The sequence below is a fragment of the Manis javanica genome, chromosome 9, assembly GCF_040802235.1.
Source record: "Manis javanica isolate MJ-LG chromosome 9, MJ_LKY, whole genome shotgun sequence".
NCBI lineage: Eukaryota > Metazoa > Chordata > Mammalia > Pholidota > Manidae > Manis > Manis javanica.
In genome coordinates, this window is record NC_133164.1 from 92,253,181 (window position 1) to 92,276,801 (window position 23,621).

General features: G+C 54.5%; 1 protein-coding gene across 50 annotated transcripts in view; it reads right to left on the minus strand.

Moving 5' to 3' along the window:
• Positions 1-23,621, minus strand: part of CELF4 (CUGBP Elav-like family member 4) — a 283,441-nt gene that overhangs the window by 14,634 nt on the left and 245,186 nt on the right. For 4 of the 50 annotated variants that reach the window (XM_037017281.2, XM_073212949.1, XM_037017231.2 and 1 more), the window contains exons 4-11: positions 15,113-15,238; positions 14,594-14,673; positions 14,048-14,191; positions 12,771-12,918; positions 10,910-11,059; positions 7,049-7,114; positions 5,420-5,503; positions 354-437 (exon numbers count right to left, since the gene is read on the minus strand). In XM_037017281.2, coding sequence (XP_036873176.1) covers positions 354-437; positions 5,420-5,503; positions 7,049-7,114; positions 10,910-11,059; positions 12,771-12,918; positions 14,048-14,191; positions 14,594-14,673; positions 15,113-15,238 — 882 coding nt within the window. Of the gene's footprint in view, positions 1-353; positions 438-5,419; positions 5,504-7,048; positions 7,115-10,909; positions 11,063-12,770; positions 12,919-14,047; positions 14,192-14,593; positions 14,674-15,112; positions 15,242-23,621 lie in introns of all 50 variants that reach the window. The other 46 variants (XM_037017295.2, XM_073212950.1, XM_037017260.2 and 43 more) reach the window with 24 other exon arrangements.

Consider the following 23,621-nt stretch of genomic DNA (forward strand, 5'->3'; position numbering starts at 1 on the left):
TTTCTCAGCTGTGGGAATTGGGCCTTTAGCTGGGAGGGGAACCTATCTCTTGGACTGGGATGGGGGAGATCAGGAGGCAGGCAGGGGTGGGCAGGGAAAGCCAAAAAGCCAAAAGAACAGTGGAAAAGAGAAGAGGGGGGACAGATGGAGGTTGGAGGCTGGTCTGTGGGAGTACGTGGGGCAGGGGAGGGGGCGATGTTAAGGAGCAGGTTAAAAGCAGTTGGACACCGGTAAATTGGTGCAAGCACCACCCTGTCCTAGGTGAAGCTAGTTGGTTTGTTATCTTTACCCACCAAAGCATTTACTTTGGTTAGTCGCCCGATCCACAAACACTTTCGAGGAGATGACATTACCGAAAGGGAGGAACATCTGCATCAGCTCAGCGTCCCCAAACTCCTGGGGCAGATGGTAGATGAACAGGTTACAGCCCTCGGGCCCTGCGGTGAGGGGTGGGGGCGGGCGGGGAAGGAGGGATGGCGGGGTGGGGGAAGAGAGAGACAGAGGAGAGGTGAGCGAGTTAGGCAGCGGCAGCAGGGAGGGGTGGGGCGAGGTTAGGAGTGGGGGTCTCATCCAAGATCCAAGGATGACCACGGAAGAGTGGGAGGGAGCTAAGCACCCAGTCTGAGCTCTGGTCTCCGCCCTGCCCTTGGACGAGTCACTGAACCTCTGCCTCAGTCACCTTGTCTGCAAAATGGATCCATAACAGGGTGCCTGGCAACTCTGGGGCTCCAGGGTCGGAGTCAGCAAGTGAATGGGGTGAATGTGTCAAGGCCTGATGCCATGGAAATGAGGTGCTGAGGCGGGGCATGGGTAGGGAGGGCCTATGGGCCCCCTCTGGCCCAGCCCCTGCTCAGCAGGGGAAGGAGGGAGGCACCTGGGGGTGGTGCCTGGTGAGAAGCTTCCCTTCACCTCCCATAGAGGTCCCGGCCGGCTTCCTCCCTGGCCTGCAGTCACTGGTTCCCAATGGTCCCACCTTCCCCTGACCCAAACCTCAAAATCAGCCCTGGTTTTGAGTACAGAAATCAGGATTTATCCTGCCTCCTCCAGCAGGCTAGGTGCACAGGTGGGGCTTCACAGCAAGGTTTCCCAATTCACCAGGGTTCCCACAAACCTCATTACATGAAAGGCTCCCATTTCAATACAATAGCAGCCTTGTGAGTTCTATAGCATGAACTTCCTTTCATGTTCTTCTAAGCACATGTTATTTTATGTTAAGTCACTTAATCTTTACAGCAGTCCTGTGAGGCAGGTATTATTGTCACCTCCACTTCACAGATGAGGAAACTGAGGCCCAGAGAGGTTAAGTCATCCACCAAAAGTCACACAGCTAGTAAGGGGTAGAGCCAGGACATGGACCCAGACCATCTGTCTCCATGGTCTGAGCTTTTCTCTCTCTCTACCTATCATAAATCTCAGTGCCCCAGAAGCCCTTAACACTGCAGAGGCCTTTGGGTTTCTGAAATTTCCAGATAGCTAAAGATTTATATTTTTCTTTTTTAATGACCAAAATGCTCAACTTTAACCCTTTGAAATGGAAATCTTTCCAAGATGCTTCGTCTATTTCCTGCCATCTGAAAGAGCATGCCACATACTATTTAACCTTTTAAAATGTGGTTATTTCAAGAATGGTTTCCAACCTATGGAGGACATCAAAGAAAAACAGCTGCATTTGTCAGAGCTGTGTAAGAACCCAGGTTCTGACCAGATGCGGGTGGAAACGACACGTGAGCTGGAGAGTAAAGGCTGTAGGGCAGCACTGAGGGCTGTTATGTTGCTTTCCTGGCCAGGACCAACCGTGGTGGTTCTCTGGGTCTGGTGGCTTCCAGATAATCCAGTTTTGGAGCAAAGAGCTCCCTCTGGAGTCTCTCTGCCCTTCTCTTCTCCCTCTCCACTCCCCCCTCTCTCCTCCTTCCCCCTCCAAAGACTCCTCTGACCGCTGACCGCCCTCTGGGCTGCTGCCCCCCTCAGTGTTCAGTCCCCACCCAGCCCCATCTGTCCACCCCCAGCCTCTGGCTTCCCCTCCCAGACTGCTGTCTCCCAGACAAGCTGCTAGCTGACGGCACATTCAGAAGCAGCGCAAGTCCCACTTCTGAGGTCCCAGGCACTGGATCCCCCAGGCTCTGTGGCCCTCCCCTTACCATGTCCCCTCCCATCATGCCATGTTCTCGCTGGTTCCTGCTCTTCAGTGTGTCCCTTGATGGTCCCGCAGCTAGACGAGCCTTTGGGCAGGAACCAGCTTGAAGGCTAACCTAAGCCACACCTCCTCCAGGACCCCCCACCCCCACCCTGGGCAGATACTCCCCACACACTCCCTTTTCCGGTACTCTCTGAGTCCATACTCCACAGGCTGTGACCTGAGACTCTTCCTCCTTTGTGTATGGGAGGTTTTCTCTCCAGCCAAATGGACTTCCCTCTAGGGGCAGCTGCATTAGCCTTCTGTCCTGTCCTCCCCACCCCACCAGCCCAGCACTTGCCTTCCCTCCCCCTCTCATCCTCATTCTCCAGGGCTTCCCTTACACGTCCCACTTACTCCATTCTTCCTCTCCTCTCCCCTCTCCCTCCTCCTTCCTCCCTCCAAAGACTCCTCTGACTGCTGACCGCCCTCTGAGCTGCTGCCCCCTCACTGTTCAGTCCCCACCCAGCCCCATCTGTCCACCCCAGCCTCTGGCCTCCCCTCCCTGGACTGCTTTGAACTTGGGACCTTGATGCAGGTTCAAGTTCTACAAGCTGCTTTATGTAGATATTATATCTATTCTCCTTAAAGAGACAAGGAGCCTCTGAAGGCAGGGCCCACATCTCAGCATGCGTGGCTGAGCCCCATGGGGTTAGCCCTCCTGGCCCTAGCCTGGCCCCCTGCCCCGACACATTGTCTTACTCTGGCTACCCAAGCCCTCACTGCATTCCCCCATTCACAGGTTACAGAGCGTCTATATAGCACAAGTGACAGGACTTTGGAGAGCAGTCTGGTCCAACCCAGCCTTCTGAGAAATGGTGAGGCAGAGCTCCAGCATCGGAAAGCGACAGTGCTGACCACACTGTGGCGCCGGCAGAGCCAGGCCTGGAGCGCCCCTGAGGGTAGCTGGCCCCTCCTGTGGGGCAGACAGCCTTGGCAGATTCAGACACCTGTTGGTTTTCAGGCTCAGCTCAGAGACAAGGAACCATGGTGGTTCTCTGGGACTGGTGGCTTCCAGATAATCCAGTTTTGGAGCAAAGAGTGTATCCTGGTATTTGAATAGCATTACATGGTAGCGAGGTAACCATGATGGAAAGAGCTGACTACTGGCATGGCTGGAGGAACACAGCCTCCTTTCTCATCCTTGCCTCTTGCAATACTGTGGACATGGCTGCAGTCTGGCTCCAGCCCACCTTCAGCCTGTCTCGCTGTCCCCAGGCTCACCTCCTAGTGTGCAGCACCCATGCTTTGTTCCTGCTGTTCTCCCTGCCTCGAATGTCCATCTCTCTCCCCATCACTGTGTGCTGAAGACTTCATCCTTCCAGGCCCTGGAAGCCTTCCATAACAACCCCACTTCCAGAGCCATGAGCTCACCCTTGCATGCAGGGTGGTTCCGCAGGCATCTGGGTTCACATCTCACCCCTCCCCATCCCCTGCTCCCCCATGGTGGCTCATCCTGTGCTCTGCAGTTAGGGAGAATGGGGACAATAGTGGGAGATCCCCCACCCAAGGGGAGGCTAGATCAGAGACTGGCCACACAAGTTCTGGTCTGCAGAGAGGGACACAGGAGTAGGAGGAACTGAAACTGCTCACAGATACAGAGAAGGTATGAGAAGGAGCTCAAGGCTAGACATGGGGTAGTGCAGTGTGAGGTGGGGCAGGGAGCAGGAGAAGGCCTGAGATTAAGGCCATTGGTAGTGGCTATCACCATTGGTGTTGGTCAGAGCAGCACTGACCTGCAGCACGTGTGTGTGTGTGTGTGTGTGTGTGTGTGTGTGTGTGTGTGCACGCACGTGCACATAGCATGGTTTAGAGATCTGAGTTCATAGGCCAGAATGATGCAGGGTGCTGACTCCAGGGTGAGGGAACATGGGGAGGTCGGCCTAAGGCCAGAGGGATGACAAAAGCATCACAATCTGTGGGCATAGCTCTGCTCTGGGCCTGCAGGGGGCAACCCTGGGACTCCTGGGCTCCATCTCTTATGGCTCAGGTCTGATTGATGTGGTGCTGGAAGGTGTGCACTGAGGAGGACAGGCTCTAGGGCCACCACCCAGTGAGGGAACCACTGGGAGCCATGGCTGTTGGACCACCCCCACCCCAACTTCACCGATGGTGGGTGCTGGTGCCACTCAGAGCTACAGCAGGGTGTGGCTACAGGGTGTGGGCAAGGGCCCCACTGTACACTCCTTTGGCGTCCTGTAGCTTGGCCCTCCTGAGCACGAGGAGATGATGACACAGATCTCAGGAGCTGCGCAATGCATGGACACTGGCATGATATGCCTTATGTACAGTGTTGGAGGAGTGACGATTTGAGGAAGGAAGAAGTGCATGCACAGCAAGTGATGCACAGGCACTTGCTGGAGTTCAGAGGCAGACCTGAGCTAGTTTGATCCTCATACCCCTGTAGTGAATGATCATCACTTCAGGGACTATGAGCAGCCATCTGGAAACCACTGGAACCCTCTGGCCATGCGAGCTCCTAGGGCAGACATGGTGTCCTCCCTGGCAGGTGGCCCTTTTCGGGGGGTCAGAGATAGAACCCGGTTAGCGTTCCTGTCCCCTCACACTGAGCTCTCTGTGGGCAGGCCCCAGGGATTCCCGAGGATGGGCTTCTCTGCCCAGCCTCCTGTGGCTCTCCAGGATCTGGAATGGGATGACACCAAGAGTCCTTATGAGATGCCAGCCTCCTGGCCTTTCCTGTTCTGCCCTATGCACACCAGGGCCTCTGGATGTGGCTTTTCGGGAGCCCTTTCTTCCACAAGGCTGCACTGGGAGTTCCCATGGCCTCACCTGCCCACTGAGCTCTGCCTTGGGAGCTCCGGCTGACTCTCCTCGTCGCCCAGTGGAGACAGCATCTCCTGTCTATGATCAACAGGTCTCCCTACTCACCTCCCCCACATCAGCCATGAGCATATGAGCATTCTTATTTTTCCCCTTCCTCTTTCCTCTCCACTGGCAAAATCCTGGGGGCAGGAGTCTCAGACCACCCCTCCAAGGGCCTGTCTTCTTCACCCTCCACTACTTAGGTTTGCAGAGCTGCACGTGAAAAGCCCACTTCTGTGCTTGGGTTGGAGGGCCCCGCATCTCACAATCCTGTCTTCCCTCACCCTCTTCAACACAACGCAGGGCTATGGTCACCTTTCTCACCTTTGGCAGGTACACCCCAGCCAAAGGCCCAGGTGAGCAGCCTCTTTGGGGAGAGAAGGGAGCAGGGAGGAGCCTAGGAGCCGCAGCTTGAAAACTCACCTTCTCTCTGTTGCTGGGGGATCATTGGAGGTGGCTGAGGAAAGGCCTGGCTTATCTGACCATAGGCAGCAGGGTAGGCAGCTGCTGGAGGGCCAAAGAGAAGAGGCAAGAGCAAGAGACGGCGACAATAACAAGGAGAGAGACAGGGTGAGGCAGGAAGAAAGAGAGAAATGTCAGTACTTAGCAGTAAGAGAGACGAGCCCCAAGTGTGCTTCCGCTTAGCCACCTGAGACAAAGCCAGCTTTCAGTAGTAATGAAGGAGAAGCAGCACAGCGAAGAAACTGTATGAGTATGTGCACGTTGCACGAGTGCGCAGGGTGCGGCACGTTTAATCTGGAACAATGGTCAATCCATGTGTGGATAATCCACAATAATGGATGGTCAAAAACATAAGAATGCCCAGACAAGATCTCCCCACGCTACCTGAACCCACAAGGTTTCCCAACTCTCCAAGTGGCAGCTGACTCTGGCTCACATCACCTCATTCCCACTCAGATGTTGCCTGTGCAGGAGGTGGGGAGCCATCCTAAGTATGAGCTTGGTCTCTGGGATCCTGCCAGGCATGGTCCCCAGGGACAGAGGGCTGAGTTGGACAGCTCTGATGCTTTCTTTACTCAACTAGAAAGGGTCACAGGTGAGACAGGAATGGCCAGCCCCCTCCTCAGCCTGGCCTCACTCCCACAGGGATAGGACCTGAGCTCGGAGCTCAGAGATTCTAGCAGGTGAGGGAGCTTCCTCTGGGCTCTAGATATGAGCTTCACTGGAGTCCCCACATAGCCAGGCAGCCCCACTGCCCTCAGGGGAATCATCGCTGGCTCTTCCTGAGCCAGACAGCAGGACAGGGGCTGGGCAGGGATGATTACAGGGGTAGTGTGGGGTGAGAGCACAGCGGTGTGTGTGTCCTAGCCCAGGGGCTGAAGGGAGAGAAGCATGGATGACAGCTTGCCCTGTGCTTCCTACAGTGGCTCATCACCCTCCCTCTCAGTGGCCTGGTGCCCTCTGCTTGCCCCAGGGCTGTCTCTTCTCGTCTCCTTTTTCCTACCTCTGGCTGCCTCCCTTGTCCCTGTCACGCCTGGTTGCACTCCACTCCTGCTACCTGTGTATGGCTGGGGGAAGGGAGGAGGAACTGTTTCTTTTCCAGGGCCTCTCCTTCCCTCAAACCCAGGCAGCTACCCTTCCCAGGCCTGGGACTGTGGACTGTGGTGGCTGCACCTCCGTTCCAGCCTCACCCCAGGGCTGCTGCCTGGCTTGGCGCTCCTGGACAGACTGGCCCTGGCAGCACCACATGGGAGGAAACTCTGGCCTCAAAGAGGAATAACTGCACAGCAAAGTCAAAGCTTCAGCCTGGCTCACCCACTTGGCTGCAGTTCTGATCACCCACCGCTGGAAGGGCACCTGGCCATGAGGAAGCTGCCCAAAGCCTCCGGGGCCTGCAGAGAGGGAGGGGTGGGTGGGGGCTCCGCCTGCACAGTCCTCCTTCCACCAAAACTCCCTGCCACTCCCTCCCTTTCCTTCTCCCCCACCCGGTGCCGGGACCAGGCCTGGGATGGAAAGGGGCATCAGCCAGGCATCACATTGTCGGGAGATGAATGCCACTGGGGGAAAGCAGTGGGACGCGAGGATACTAACGACCTGCATACTGCTGCACTCCAGCGTAGGCCTGCTGCAGGGGGTCCGCGGCCGTGGGGCTCTGTGCTGCAAGAGAGCCAAGAGGGCAGAGGTCAGAGGGGCTCACCCAAACTGGCCCCTCCCTGACCAGGCCCATGGGGGGGATGCTGTGGCTGCATTGCTCTTCCCAGCCACCGTGGTGCCTGCATCCTTGTTGGGGTTCCTTCTTCCCGAACGTAGGGCCTTTAGTAGGATGGAAGGTTGCCCACCTGGCTGAGGGATGCAAGCTGCAGCCAGCCTGGGGTGCGATGGGATGGGCAGGTCATGCAGAGGTCTGGGAAGGAGATGCCAAGAGGAGGGCTCGACCCTTAGGGGCCTGGTGAAGAGATACATGAGGGACCTGGCCCTGGAGAAGGGCTGTGGAAAATTGGGTGACGGGGCTAGAGGCTACAAGAAGGGTCACCTCCTCACATATCCTGGGGTAGATCCCAGTTAGGTAAGAGAAAGGGTGTGGGGATGGGGGGTCTCACCCTGCCACTCTGTCCTCCTGGGCCACCCATGACCACTCAGAGGAATCCCCTTATTCTTAGGGAGTTTGCACAGGGCATGGAGGGCTTCCATTCCTAGGTGCTGCCTGAGATGCTTTCAGCAAGGACTGACCACAGAAGTGAGGTCTGTCCCAAGGGCTGGGAGAGGAGTGGTGTCTACAGAAACTGAAGAACCAGAAGACCAATGATCTTCCTCCCACCTGATCTCATGACTCTGGGATATCCACTGCCCAGTGTGAGGAGGGGCCCTTTGGGCTGATACTTTGGGAAGCAACCTGGGGAAGCCAGACTGGGGAAAAGGCTTGGCTCACTTCTGGTGCCTCTGTATCTGCAGAAGCTGTGGGCAAAATCCTGGAGCATGGACCACTGGTGGGCACTGCCTTTGGTGACCAAGGCCAGTGACTGACATGGGAGTGGGCTGGCCTTGGGGGCCCAGGCAGGTGGGTGGTGACAGATCCAGCCTCAGTATGTTTGGGGAAAACTGGTTCACACAGGGAGGCAGAAAGAAAGCCATCTGGGCTTATTTACCTGAAGTCCCAGGCCAGCCAAGCCAACTGGTAGTGCTAAGCTTTGGGACCTGCAGACCAGGAAGAATTCCTAAACTTCCCTTTTGAGCTGTTGTCTCTGAACTTCTTAGTAACATAGCAGAAGTACGGTAGCACCTGGGCTTCAGGAGAGCCAAGGAAAAATCCTGGGCAGAGGGCCTTAGAGACAACACGGACGGCAGCAGGAAAGCTGGGGCCAGAGGTCACTGCTCAGAGAGGGATGCTGAAGAAGGGTCAGGATGCAGGCACCTCCTGCCTGGGATTGTCCCAGGACAAAGCCCTACCCTCCATTTCCCCCACAGCAGAGACAGGAGCCAGGAGCTCCCAGCAGTGAGGTGGTGATGCTCACTGGAGTGGCCTCCTCCTGCCCCTGCTCCCTCTGCCTGATCCGTCCACCAGCCTCCTAAGTATGGCTCTCTATGGGGAGGGCCATATCTAGCTTGTCCTCTTCCTCTTCCCAACTGCTCAACCACACAGTACCTCAAAAGAGAAAAAGGTGTCTCTTCCTCTGGGCACAGTTTGGTGTCCTGTGCAAAGTATAACTTGAGCAACTTAGATGGCAGCTCCCCCAGCACAGTGCCAGGATCACAGCAAATACTGCACTTGACAAATGCTGCGACAAGGAAAGAATGACCAGTTCTAAACATCTGTGAGGGCTGCCCTTTCAGGACTGTTATGCAGCAGGGAAGGCCATACTGTGTGCTTCCAATATGATCTTGGTGAACAAGACGGGAGAACAGAGAAGCTACCTGGGGCTAGTCAGTGGGAAAAGCATGTCCAAGACCCCTCTCCACGTCTCCACTTAATGACCTCATTAGTAACTGCCAAAGAGTGAACACTTTGAAGGATCTCACTCATTACAGTGGCTCCAAACTCTGCATTTAAAGATGGTAAATTAATTTTTTCAATGTACTCCTTTTCTCCTTTCCTTCTCTCTGTCCCTCCCTCCTGCTCTGGCAGGGACTTGTTTATGGGGTATGGCAGATTGTTACAAATGGGGGAGAGAAACATTTCCAAATTCCATGAGGGAAATAGCTCACAGATGCTGGTGTGGGTGGGAAAGAAGCAGGTTTGTCAAAATCCAGAGATCCAGATGGGCTTGTGGGCAGGGAGGAGGGGGAAATGAAACCACCCAGATGTGCTGGGGACTGGATCTCCCAGCCCGTGAGCCTGAGCAGGGAGGAGCCAGGAGCCTGAGTGCAGTGGGCTCTCTCCCACCTCGAAGTGGGTGGTGCCTCCCCTACCTACCTTGACAAACTGGAGTTTCACCCTTAAACAATACCCTGATCCTCCAAGCCCTGTCAGTTCACTCTCTGAGCTTCTCTGGCCTCTTCTTTATGCACTGAGGGGTCACACAATGGGATGCAATCAAGGACAACTCCAAGTTCAAAGTCAGGAGATTCTCTTCCATTTCGTTCTAGCAGCGTGACCTTGCACTCTGCTGGTGGTGGAACTTTTATATTCTCTGGATGTCTGGGCCTCACCCCAGGCACTGAAATCAGAATTTCTGGACTTCTGTGGCTTTACAAAGCCACACCATGGATCCTGATGGACAACCTGAGTGGGGAGCACTACTTTGGGACCTCCATCTCTATGCTGGTCTACCTGAGGCTGCCCATCTCTGCAGTAGTTGGGTCAATGTCCTCACCACCCCTCTGCTCCCACCAGGCTGGTGGTTCTCCTCTGGACCTCCAGGACATTCCCCTCCACAAGAGCATAGTCCTTGTTCATCCTCACCTCTCCAACTCCTAGCCATCTGTTAAACTCAATTGGAGCCACTGCCTTAGGAAGCTCTGTTGAGCTTCTTCAGCCTGAAGAACTCTCCCTTCCTTTGAATTCTTTAGCACTTCAAGCTGGAGAACATTCACTCTTGATCAAACTCTGTCTTATTGTCTCATGATTCTGTTGATGTATGTCATGTTCTGGATGGGACTCTGACCTCCCAGGGGACAGGCCCATGTCTTGCCCTTCTTCTGGGCCCTTCTTTCCTCTAGCACAGACTAGGTGCTTACTGTTACTTATAGGGACTCTGTAACCTCATCATCTGCCCTCCAGGAAGGAGGACAGCACTGTTCACATCTCTGTTACACAGCCCCTTGCTAGTCTATGCTTGCCCTACTTCCCTGCTCTAATGCCAGTCCATTCTCCAGATCGGAGAGAGGAGTTACTTCAAGTCACCTTGGAAGAACAGTTAAGTTTGAGAGGAACAAAGTTAATTAGGAACATGCCTTCTGGATGTTTTTGTGTGCCAGAACTCATGAAAGGGCGACTTGGGAGCTGTCCGAGGTTCTGATGTGCTGTCCGAAGAGCTGATCAGGATTTATGTGTGCACTAGTATGTACCAAACTGGTATATACTAGCCAGATTGCCATCTATATATCTCCACTTCCTTCCCAAGAGTTTTTTCCTACTTAACACTAAATATGATTATTTTAGTTTCTATCCTATCACTTCTTATGGGTCAAATTTACTCTCAATTAATTTGTAGTTACTAGCCTCTTTGATTTTACAATTCCATCTATCCTCTTTTCTCCCCTAAGGAAGCCCCAGCAGTAGGGTTCTTTCTCATCCATCATATTGATACCTCTCCAAGGATAGGAATTTGGTCTCCTCTCCCACCAGAGGCTTCCTGTAGGAGGGCAGGAGGCCAGTTCTCCCTCACATTTAGGGTTCCACCAAGGACTGGACAATGGTCAAGAGCCATGCATTCCCTATTATAACAGCAAGGGCAGAAAGAATGGATGAGGAATGTGCCGCACGGGGAAGTAAGGGCTACCAGGTGTGCTTACCTGGGTAGGGGTGGATGCCATTGGCAAACACAGCCTCCGCAGCAGGTTGCCCATTGGCCTGTGGGGGGAGGCCGGTGAAGCCATTCACCCCAATGGGGGATGGGATGCTAGGCACGGCTGGTGCAGTAATGCCCGGAGGGGTGCTGCCACCTGCTTCGAAGGGTACAGAGGTACAGGTGGAGGGGAGGCAAGCAGAACAAGAGTGAGGAAGACCAGTCCATACAGCTCGACCCCACTGGCTGCAGGGGCCTGGGACAGGCCCACAATCATCCACTAACTCAGTCCTATCTGTGAATTACACCCTGGGTGATTTCCGTGCATGGAGTGACTCCACGCATGTCAACTGTATCCATCCTTCATGGCAGAATTCAACTTCCACCTACCCAATGAAGATGCCCCTGACCACTGACTGCTTGACTTCGGACCTGCAGCACAGACTATTCTCAGTGTCCCTGTCTTGACCACACTTGGTCTTCCTTTAGTATTTTTCAGTGGCTCTTGCTCACCCTGGCTAAGTCACAATGGGCTAGTCCTGTTTAGCCACCAAGAGGCTTCTAAGCTGCTGGCTCTGCTCTCTTGGATAACTGAGGGGCTGATTTGCCTCCCCTCAAAAGAGTTTTGCTATTTAGGTGGAGAATGTCTTAATTCTGGCGTTCCCTTCCCCTGAGGGGATGAAGCGTTTGTTGAGTCCAGGCTCAGGACTGTTCATGCAGAAAGCATCCATCTTGGTTTCCTCCAGTTGGGACAATGGTGGCCAACTGTGGCGAGGGTAAAGTTGAGGTCAGCTGATAATACCCTGTGCCCTCCCTATGCCAGGTGGGTAGACCCCAAGGATGGAATGGTGGCATGGTGACTATACTGGGGTCTGGAGAGAGTCTTCCTCTTCATGTAGGAATCAGGGTCGTTCCATGGATAGTTGGGCCTAGAAAAGGCACCACCATTTATAGCCTTTAGCTGGGAAAGTTCCTGGATGTCAGGAAGGCTGCAGGTATGGCCTAGGTGCAGAGAGCCAAGACAGCTGACTGAATGAGATCCTGGGGTATTGGGCCAGCCCTTGGAACTAGGTAAGGGTTTCTCAAGTTCGACACTATAAACATTTGGGGCCAGGCATTCCCTTCGGGGTGGGAAGGGCCATCCTGTGCACTGTAAGCTGTTCAGCAGCATCCTGGCCTCTGCCTGCTAGATGACAGTAGCTCCCCTCTCCACACTCCCCACCAGTTGTGACAGGCAAAAATGTCTCAGGATATTGCCAGACGTCCTGGGAGTTGGGGGGTGTGGTGACAAACTGCCCCAGTTGAGAATCACTGAACTGGACAATAGCCAAGATCCAACTAAAAACATGCCTGGGGAGTGGGGCTGTTTCCAACCCCACATCCTTTAAAAGAACTCCTGAGGTCTTCTCTTGCCAGTTGAGTAGGTGCTGTGGAAACACCCAGTAAGTCCAGGTTGGACTAAAGGGAAATGGGAAAATGAGACTCCTTCTGTGCTTGGGCCAGGGACCAAACAAAGCCATATAATGCTGCAGGGCTCTTCTCCCCTAAGACCTCAAAGGGAGATATTTTCATTCAATTTCTTTCCAGATATTAATAATCAAGATGAACTGCTTCTTGACATGGCTAAATAACTTGAGGGAAATTCTTACCACCCTGAAATTGTATCACTGACAGCATGGGGCCAACATTCCATCTTCCCTTAGGTCCCCAGAGAACTTTTTTGAGACAAAGTGCTGGAGGATGAAGTCTGCTTGGGCCCAGACACCATGTGTTCTTGCCACAGGATGGCCCATTGGTAGCCAAAATCTCAGCTTGGGATGAGCTGTTCTCCTTTTGGCTAGGCCCTGCATTAGCACCTGCCCACTCACCTGAGGTTGGGGTCATGGGTGCAGCTGCCAGGCCATTCATGTTGAGGGCCGCCATCTGCTGCATCTGGGCAGCGGCGAAGGCAGCCATGGGGTTCAGGTAACCGCCCTGAGCTACTGATGCCATTAGTGCTGCTTGCTGCTGCATCAGCTGGGGCAGAGGGAATGGAAAAAATATCATGCAATTCCAGGGGGGCAGCCCTCCCCACCAGGGACTCAGCTCCCAGTGACAAGCCTCCCAATTCCTGAACCCCCAAGAGCTCAGACACATTCTCCCCACCCCCCAGAGAGCCCTGACACCCCTCTCCATACTTGCCCTAGTTCTCAGTGGCTATTACATACCACCCCATGAAAGAGAACTGCATTCAAAAGTAATGGTAGGGTCTTTAGGACTCCAAAGTTATACAGGGTCGGGGAATAGAACTGGCTCCATGGGTGCTGGTCAGCCCCACAAAAGACCTTTCATGGAGCTGTGATATGCAAAGCTCTAGAGACACGTGGACGAGCCTCTGCAGAACTAATGTGACACGGATTTCTGTCCAAAATGGTCCAAACTTGGAGTCTCTTGGGTAGAAGCACGAGGAGATTCATGAATAGAACCCCAGGAAACTTCGATGTTTTCACAAAGGTGAGTGGGGACTGGGAGGCTGTTAAAACTGGCCAACTTTGGGCACTGCTGAAAAAGTGAGGTGAGCTTGCATTTTTAGAACTGTAACCCTGTCCTACTTCAGTGCGACCCATGTGCAGTTGTGGTTACAAGTTTGGGAGGCTGGCAGAATCGGCCCCAGTGTAGAAGAAAGAAATTGATGAGCCAACAGCATAAGGCAGGGTCTGGGGGTACTGAAGGGTTAAATGTGGGTGTGAAGGGCCTTGGGGCATTTCAAAAGACCCCAGCAGGAATGACCCGAAGACCTGGGGAGAGCTTTCCATGAGTGGGGGCAGGGTGGGACGGTCATGGCAGAACACCTACACCTCTCTCCCCACTTCAAACGGAGCTTGGAATGATACAACTAGTGGAGGAAGAATTCTTCTTCCAAGCTCCTCCCCTTAAGAACCAGAACAACAATCCGCCTCCTGGCAGCACCCTGGATTGGACCTCCTCTGGCCTCCGACTACCTGGGTTCACTCCTCACTGCTCAGTCTCCAGGGCAGGAGCGGGTAGCCCCTCAGCATCATGAGCTTTCCCTGCTGCGGGGCTCTGAGCAGGGTGAGCTGGAGAACGACTGCCCACTCCCCCGTGCTCCCTGGCTAGCAATTCCCCTGGCTAGGCCCCCACTTACTGCCTGTGCGTAGGCGCCGTAAGCCCCAAACGGGATGGCCATGGGATTGAACATGCCCATCTGGCCGGCCATCTGCTGCATTCGCCGCATCGTGCGCTCCTTGTCGGTGTCCGCGAACTTGACCACCAGACTGGATGAGGCTCCCTGCAGCCGGTACTGCGTGTGAGGCCCGCCCACCTACCGCAGCCATCTCGCTCCCAGCTGTCCTTGCCCCTGGCCTGGGCCCACCCACTCCTCTCTGGGGGGCACTACCGGGGGTGGGGGGTGGGCAGGGGCTTCTGCGCTGGGCCAAGGGTCTGAGAACTTAACCCCACTGCGGTGCTTTTCTATCTAGGGGACCTTGGGCCAGTTCCTTCACCTTTGGGCCTCCATGTCCTCATCTAAGAAATGGGGATAATGGTATGGCATCCCTGGCTCTTGGCAAGACTATGAGAGCAGCACGCGCTTGACACCATGTGCACAGCGCTGGAGGGCGGGCGGGGCTCTGCGCGTAGTCTCGGTCCCGGCGCTCCCATCCCGCCCCCATCCAGGAGTGGCCCCACTCACCGGCATGGTCTGGCTGCCGTGCAGAGCGTTGATTGCGGCCTGCGCCTCGGCGTGGGAGGAGTACTTCACGAAGGCGCACCCTAGAGGGACGGGAGAGGCTGAGCCGCGGAGCGGGGGCCCAGAGGAAAGCTAGTGAAGCGCACGAGCGCTGCGGCGGGACACAGGAGGGACGGAGGGGAGAGAGTCCGTCCCAGATGAAAGAAAAATGAGCGAGGCACATACTGACAAAGACACGGAGAAACACAGAGAGGGCCACACAAGGGCAGAGAAAGTACTGGACGGGTTCGAGACTGAAAAGCACCCTCAAGTCTCCCTGTCCCAGTCTGGCCTTGGCTCGCGGCCTCTCCATAACCCCGGGCGAGACGCCTGCTTCCTTCCAGGCATCCTTCCCTGGCTCGCTGGTCGCGGCCAGCTCGGGCAGTTCTGGACTCCGCTACTGGTCAGGCCGACGGCCGGCGCCCCTGCGAAGCCACGTCCCCGCCACGCCACGCCCACTCCGCTGCCCCGGGCCCCTCGCACCCTTGCTGTTGCCGTCGGGCCCACGCAGGATGGTGCACTCCTCAATGTTCCCGAAGGCCTCGAAGAGGCGGCGCACGTCGTCTTCCGACTGCTGCTTGTTGAGCATGCCCACGAAAAGTTTTCTATCTTCTGGAACAAAATTAGGAGATGCTTACCCGGGCTAGGGGCCGGGCAACGCGGGGGCGGGCCCGGGGGGCGATGGGCACGCTGGAGGCGAAGGGTGGGAAGAAGAGGAAGGAGCTGGGCAGGAGCTGCGGCGCTCAGCCAGGGGGAGGGGAGTGGGGAGAGGGCGGGCGGGGGCGTATCTAAAAGGTGAGGTTGACGCAGGGAGGGAGCTGGGGGTGGAGGGGCACAGCCAGAGCGGGAAGTGAGGGAGGAGCGGGTGGGACCAAGCAGAGCTAAACTGCAGCGACTCCATCCCCTGCTGCCTAGGGGTGGGCTGCCCACGGAGGGAGCAAGGCCTCTGGCCTGGCTGCCCACCTAGGGCACACAAGTGTGGGCAGCCCCGTGTTCTCTTACCCCTTCCTTTTAGACAGACACTATCTGTCTTAGTCACCTTCACCCACAGATGCCAACATTAGCTCTTAACTGGCAAGACTGCCGCAGGCCTGTGCATATGCTGTTTCCCCTGCTTGGCGTGCCCTCTACATCACAAGGCCTAATCTTCTCTTTCTAAGTCTCTCTCTCTTTAAATACTGTTTCCTCATCAAGGCCCCTCCTTCCCTCTCTCCTTTATTCTGTCAGCCCCTCACTCTCATGTCCCATATTTCAAAAGACAGTCATTAACTGCTTTGCCTGTGTGGTTGGTTTCTGTCCAGCTCTCTGTCGCCCCTTCCACCCCCAAGTATGCTCCCTGGGGTCAGAGACCAGGCCTCTGCTGGAGCACCATACCTGGCACAAAGCAGACCCTAAGGACAGAGTAATGGAAGGAAGGAAATAATGCTCTATGCCATATCCATTTACCTTCGCCTGGTGCCCCTGCCTTGGCCTGGCCTTTCCCATTTGTGCATGCTGCAAAATTCAGGCCTGGGCACTTTTGGAGAGCCTGTTCCTGAAAGCTGGGTTCCCTCACTAGTTTCTCTGGCCCTATCTGTGTTGAGTACCAAGTCATTTGTGGACACCACTCGGCTGTGTGCTTAGGGTGACTGGGATCACACTGGGCTGTGTAGATCTGCAAAAGAGATTTACCATCCCACAAACTTACTGCAATATGACTTTCGCTGCTCCCACTGAGAGGCGGGAGTCTATGTTTCCTCCCCTTGAATATGGGCAAGGCTTGCGCCTGCTCTAACCAATAAAGAATGACAGCAGTGATGCCAGCTGACTTCCCAGACTAGGTCACAAAAAGGATCAGCTACTACTTGGCTCTCTTTTTTGGGACCTGTGGTCTGTGGAAGCCAGCGCCATGCTGTGAAGAACCCCCAACCACCCCATACCAAGAGTTCCATGGAAAGGAACCAAGACCCCCCACTGACAGCCAACATCAATGAACAGACATGGGAGTGAATGAGCCCACAGATGACTCTAGCCCCAGGCTTTAAGTCTTCCAGCTGAGGTCCAGACATCACGGAGCAGAGTCAGAGCTTCCATGCTGTGCCCTGTCTGAATTCCTGACCCACAAAAATCCCTAAGCCTAATAAGTGGTTGTTTCATACCACTCAGTTTGGGGCTAAATTGTTATGCAGCCATAGTAGCAGGAACAGGATCCCCATGGTGGTAGCACTCAGCAGGCACTCACTAGATATTAGCAGACTCCTGAGTGACTGGCATGCACACGTGGGCACAGCCAAGGCTGCAGAGAGGCACACCTCCACCTGCAGATAGCCCTGTGCTCATGTGCGCCACGACCATGGCCCTCTGCCCAGAGAGCCCCATTTGCCCAGAGTGCCTGGAGAGTTCACATAGAGCTGAGGGGCTGTCCTGGGATCTGGAGCGAAGCAGAGGAAATCTTCAGGCCCCTGAACTCTTTCACAAGCCACCCCAGAGTCTTCCTCTTTGGGAAGCCCTGACCTCTGCCCAAAGCACTCTCTGCACTGGGAATGTTCTGAGTGATGAAGTGACCCTAGGCCCTAGCTCTTTTCATATCCTGCAGGGCATTACTGCAAGTTCTTGTTACCAGTTCCAGGTCAGGGCACACCAGTTTCGTCCTCCACCACTGGTGGACTTGAGCCAAAGCTCTGGGGCCTGCAGGAGCCCCAGCCCCACCACCTGCTCCAGCCTGGCCAGCATGACCTGGCTTCTTGGACCATGGCAGAGCTGGGCACACTACCACCCCATCCAGGGCTCACCAACTACAAGCTCTGGGTTGCAGGGGAGCAGGGACTGGAAACCAAGAGGCAGGAAGGGAGAGAGAGTGGAGGGGGTGGGCTGAGGAGGGCAGGGAGGAGGTGGGTTAGGAGCAAAGGGAGATAAAATGGCAGAGACATTGGAGAGAAGCGTGGGGGCTTATGTTCAACTACCAGAAGCCGCCACAACATTTCATATAAAATGAACCTGGAGCTTATCAAGCCTTCAGAGGAGTCATTGAAACTCTGCTCTCCAGGCCTGGCACAGGGCTTCCCCCAACCCCCAGCACCCTTGAAAGGCTCCAATTAAATGGGAATTCGTGAAAGACAAAGTAGTGAAACCCCATCCCCTGCTAATCCCTGGCCCTCCTGCTTAAAAATTTCCATCTCCTCCCTGGGAAGGAAAAAGAAATGGAAGAGAAAGCCCCTCCTGTGTCTGGGCCTGACAGAAATGCTGGGACAGCAGCAGAGCTTCTCTCCTGGCATCTGAATATATTCCTTAATGGTCATTATGACAGCTTATGATTGTGTTAAAATTCATCTGCACATGTCTTTCCATCCAGCCACTTCCCTTTTGCCAGTTTTATCCCCCTATTTTTTTCTTCCCCTCCCCTGAAATCTCCCCTTAGAGTTCGCAATTCTAGTCCTAGGCCTGAGCCCTTCTTTCTGGAGGACTTTTTAGACATTTAAGGGGCCCTCTCTCCTACCCATCTGGATTTCCCCAGAGAAACTACAACCAGCCTTACCTTTTTGGAACGCTGCAAGAAACCAAGGAACCTCTCCATATTCACTTCCTCTTTGTGTTCTCGGGTGACCCCACCCAACACAAACATTTGTTTCTAGGATCCTCAAGCAGGCTCACTCTGCGCCCTCCTCATTGCCCGTGGCTTCCGTACTGGCTGAGTGATCCTAACGCTTGTCTTTCAGACCAGAGGTGAGAAGGACTCTGAGACCGAGGGTGTATCTCCTTCCAGTCCCACCCACTAGCCTCATCCCAGCTCCCGTGCCTTGAACTGCTCCCTACCTTGGTTTTTAGGTCTTTAAAAGGGGAATGATTAGGCGCACCTCAGGCAGTAGTTGGGAGGCTCCCAAGAGATGCTGTGGGAACAGACCCCGTCCAGCAGTAATGACAATGGCGATGATGGGTACTTGGGGTTCTCTGTCCAGGAGCAAGAGGAAATGGAGTACTGTATGCACCTTGGTTTGTCCTGCTCTGATTTGGACAAGAGGGCAATCCCAGCCATATGTCATAGAGGGGGAGTGGTCATGTGGTGCGGGGCAGGCAATTGAAGAACAGGCTGGACCAGATTCAGGATGTGGCTGACCAGATGAACGACCTCCCCCTGTCCCCTCTTGGTCACTTTCCCCAGGCACCATCCCCAAGTTGTCTTGGATGACCAATGGTACCATGTGGCTGGTGTTTTGGATCAGATGCCGAATCTCAGCGAATGTCTCAGTTTCCCCAGCCAGTTCCCACCTCCTCTAACATAAGCAGACCTCAGGCTCCTGGGATAGACTGAGCAGCCCTTGGCCACAGCCTGCCTACCTGAGTGATGCAGTGTCCCTGGGTGGTGGGGAGACTATGGTCCTCTCACCCTGCCTCATGAACCCTCAGTCTTGAGCCCCTTGCCTCCCACAGTTGGGTTATGGGGTACCGCTGCTCTTCCGAGATGTTCAGGGAGGTGGAACTGGGCTGTGCAGTGAAGGGAGGTGAGGCCAGGAGAGAACTCAGAGCCAAGGTGGAGAAGAGCCTTAAAAAGCCCCTGGGTGGCATGTCACTGAGACCACATGGGGCCCAAACTTGTTGTGAGCAAGTGGAGGCTAGCGCCTGGAGCCCAGTATCCTCCCCTAAACAGACTCCAGCTTAGGGCAGGGGCCTGCATTATGCCCACATTCCAACTCCCAGGGCTGAGCTCAGAGCTAGGCACAGGAAAGCATTAGCTAAAGAGTCTGAGATGAGTCCTGGGGGCCCTTTTGGGTTTCCTTTTTCAATGGTGCTTCATAACTCGTAACCTTCAGTTTCCCAACCTATAAAAAGCATTGAGTGACACCTCCCAGGAAACCACAGATGCTTATGAAAAGGTAGTGGAATCTGGTTACCAGAGTCTCATGCTTTTTCCAGTCTCTCCGTGAGGGGGATAGACTCCTATGGTTACTCACCCATGATAGCAGGGCAGATGGGGCTAAGGCTGGAAGGATTTACATTTGAAAAGGAAAGCCCAGAAAACAGAGAAGGAAGACTCAATTGCAGGTTTAGAATATGGGGGATATCTCAGGGGCCCCCAGACATGCAGGGAGCATCTCGCTACTTGTGTGGGGTGAGTGGGTTCCTGAGTGTGGCAGAAGTGCCACTTTACTTGCAAATGCCAGCACCCTGCTGCTAATGCTCAAATTCTGGTTTAATTTTCAAAATTTGATTCACTCATTACCATCGGCATTAAACAATATTTCCTGCTTAAGCATAGATGGCTGCTGGGATCTGTGGACAAGTGTTCAGATGGTTAATGCCTTTTATTGCTGCAATAGACTTTTACTATTCTCTTCCCTACTGCTGAGGGAGAGTTTGAGGGGGCACCTGAACTGGGGAGAGCATTGGGGCAAGGGACAGGGTGGGGAATAAATGGCTTTGAGGTCTGTCACTGCTGGGTTCAGCAAAGGAGCTGCTGGGAGACATGGAGGCCTGGCTGGGTGGGGGACAGCAAAGGGAACTGTCCATAGGGTTCTTGGAGACTCAAGGGCAGCAGTTTGGGGAGTGGGGAGAAAATGCCAGATGTTCCCAATGACTGAGCTGGAGGGCTTCTCTCCTGCTTTGCAACCTCTGAACTTGGGGGTGGGCAGGAAACCCTAGAGCCCAGAGCCCTGGGGGCCCCACTGCCTGCTCCTCAGCTGCTGGCAGAGCCTGGAGCCCTGAAAGCCATCCCATGCAGGACCCTCAGATGTCTCTTAGGTTGTTTACTGTAGGGACAAGGGGCTTCCAAAGGGCACCTCCTAGATCCCAGGACAACCTGCTGTCACTGCAGATGATCTGCACCCAAGGGACTATAGGCAGTGAGTCTGAAGGGTAAGGACCTGCTCCTACTCCCTGACCTCACCGCAGATGAGGGAGGACCTTTGGTCGAAGGGGATGAGAGGCACACAGACCAAAGAGGAGGGGCTGCTGGGGGGAGCGGGGGGCCATCTTCCAGGTAGTTAACTGAGTCTGTTGGCCAAATTAGCCTGTGGTAAGTTCACGTGCCTTTCCTGGGCCCCCATTTCCTCATCTATAAATGGGGGAGAAAAATTTTGCCTACTTGTAGGGTTGTTGGGGGTTAAATGAGCTGAGATACACAGGGTTTTAGCACAGTGCCTGGCATAGGGTGAATGTTCTGAAAGTGCTGTCATTGTGCCAGTTACAACTGCTCACCCATGGGGTGGTGCTAGCTGGTAGGATGTGGAGAGAAACCCCAGGGACTTTGAACTGAACAAAATCATGCCTGCCCAGCCTAGCCTGAGAAGCCAGTCTTCCCTTTGCACCACCTTGACCAAATGGCAGCATTTGGGGGACTAATGAGCTACTCCCCAGACTCCTTCAGGAGTTCTACCTGTTTTGATCCAAAACAAGAGACATTTCAAGGTTACCCTGAGCCCCACCATTTCCACCATTCTACAGGCCCAGAACCATCATGTACCTAAGGCTCCTAAGGGACAAGTAAGAATCAAATCAATAATTGGAATCTAAATCTGTGCCATTTTTGAGGTTTCTGAAGCCCCACCCAAGTCTGGAGGCCTCCTCTGCCTCCTCCTTGCCAGCCCTGGTAGAGCTGCCTTACTCCCCCAGGTGGGCAGCATGCAGTCTCAGGCTTGCCTTCCAAATAGGGGACGGTGGACAGGCTGGAAAAGGGGTGTCCTCAACTATGTGCCCTCGGGTTGGGGCAGGCAGTTTCCAGCATCGCTGTCCACACCGTGGTTAAGGGCCTGGGTTGGGATCCCTTTGCAGTGGTGTGATGGGGTCAGCCACCCTCCTGAGAGCCAATCTCTTTGCCTGAGACACAGGGTCACAGGTCAGGCCTAGGAGGGTTCTCAGCATGAATAAGTCAATAGAGAAGCCATGACCTCTTCGGTCCCCACAACACCCACACTGGGTCAGAGCCAGAGCCAGGGACACAGCTGTATGGGGGCTACCTCTTGAGGATAAAAGCCTTCCTGCCTGGGGAGAAGGCTGAAGGAGACATCAAACCAGATCAAAGCTGCTAGGGATGGGGCCCAGACAGGCTGCCCTCTCTACCAGGAATGCAAATGAGGACCCTCAGCTGGCTCTGGTCCCCAGGGATGAGATGCCAGGCCTTGATTGGCCAGCTCTCTGCAGACAGGCACTGTTTGATGTTGGGGTAGGGGAGGCAGGGGACTGGAGCATTGCATCCAGTGCCCCCACCTGCATTCCTCTACCATCTCTGCCTTCCCAGTGCTCCTGGATCAGGCCCAAGCCACTATAGGTGCCTTCTCCCTGTCTTCCTGACACCCACCTAGGCCCCCACTATCTATCTGTTCACAAAGCAGCCAGAAGGGTCAGCTAAAATCCAAGGCCGCTCCCATCTCTCTTCTGCTCAAACCCAACAGAGGCTTCCATCTCACTGGGAACAAACCCAAGTCTTCTAGTGACCTGTAAGGGGCCCACAGGTACCCCACACTCTATTTCTTCCCTGATCCCTCTGTCCCACTGTTCCAGACACTCAGGCCTCCATGCTGTCTCAGAAACACTCCATGTACACTTCTGCCTCAGGGCATTTGCACTCACTATTCCTCCACTTGTCTCAGAGATCATGTTCTAGACATCTGCAGGGCCCTCACCTCCTGTAAGCCTTTCATCATATGTCACCCTTTAAGTATATTTTTCTGACCATGCTATTTAGAATCACAACTTTCACACCCCCTGTCCTCTTCCCTATATTTTTTCCACAACATGATCACCTTATTTTACTCAATTATTTTCAGCCTCCCTTCCATGAGGCAGGCATGTGTGTCCATTTCATTTATTGCTGAATATCCAGTGCCTTAAGTGCCTGGCATGTGGTAGATGCTCAATAAATATTTGCTGACATGAATAAATGAACCCACTTGCTCAGTGAGCTTTGGGAGTAGAGCCCTGCAGGGCTTGGCATGGTAGCAGGTGCTATGGATGGGATGCTGACCTCTGGGAATCCTCAAAATGTATGAAATGAGGGTCTCTTGGAGATCAGTGGCTCAGTGCAGGCATAAAGCCCAGGGGGATGAGCTCTGTGGGCATGGGGTCTAAAAGGCTTGAGCTGGGCCCTGAATGATTCATGGGTAGGGTTTGCCAGGTGGAAAAGGCAAGGACAGGCATCCCAGGTCAGGGAGCAGCATGTACAAAAGCCAGGAGTGTGGAGGGGCATGTGGTAAAGGGAGCAGCAATGACATGTGTGCACACACACACCTCTTCCTGACATGGGGCCTAACTCTCACATCACAGAACCTCTGCAAACCCCCCCGCCCCCGGCAGTGTGATCAGACCAGTGCCACCCCAAGGCTCTGTGGAACCCCTGCCTGAGGCTATAGCTCAGACACCTTACTGCCAGAGGTGGTGAAAACAGCTACCACAATAGAAATTGCAGCTCTCATTTATTGAGCACTTAATATGCCCCAGGCACTGGGATAAACACTTTTCAGGTATAATGGGTATTTTATTATTCCCATGGTGTGTTTGAAGAAACTGAGGCATAGAGAAATTGAGTATCTTTCCCAAGAAATGCACACCTGGTCACCGGCGAAGCTGGGACTCACACCCAGGTGATCTGGGCAGAGCTGAGCTCCTAGGTCACTTTACTTCCTGGTGGAAGGACATTTTTCTCTTCTCCTTCCATCCCTCCCTCTCCACACAGAAAACGGCATAGGCCCCATAACTCCATTATTTTTTAAGGGTCAGAGCTTCAGTTCAGAGACCCACAGGAGCAGTGGATGGGCCCTCGGGGCCTGCTGCTCAGCTCAGAGGAGCAGGCTTCCACTGAGTTTCCTGTTCGCCCAGGAACTCCTAGTTACGCCTCACAGGCCCTCGGCCCAAAGCCCAGCTGCCTGAACTCCTTGGGTGACCTGATGAGCCCTCAGGTCTTCCCCTTCCCTGGGGCTTCGGTGCAAGGACCCCCTGGCAGAATCCACTCTATCAGATGTCCAGACCCTCCAGTCCCCTGGTGGCTACCTAGAGCACAGGCATGGCTCTGGGCCCTCAGGAG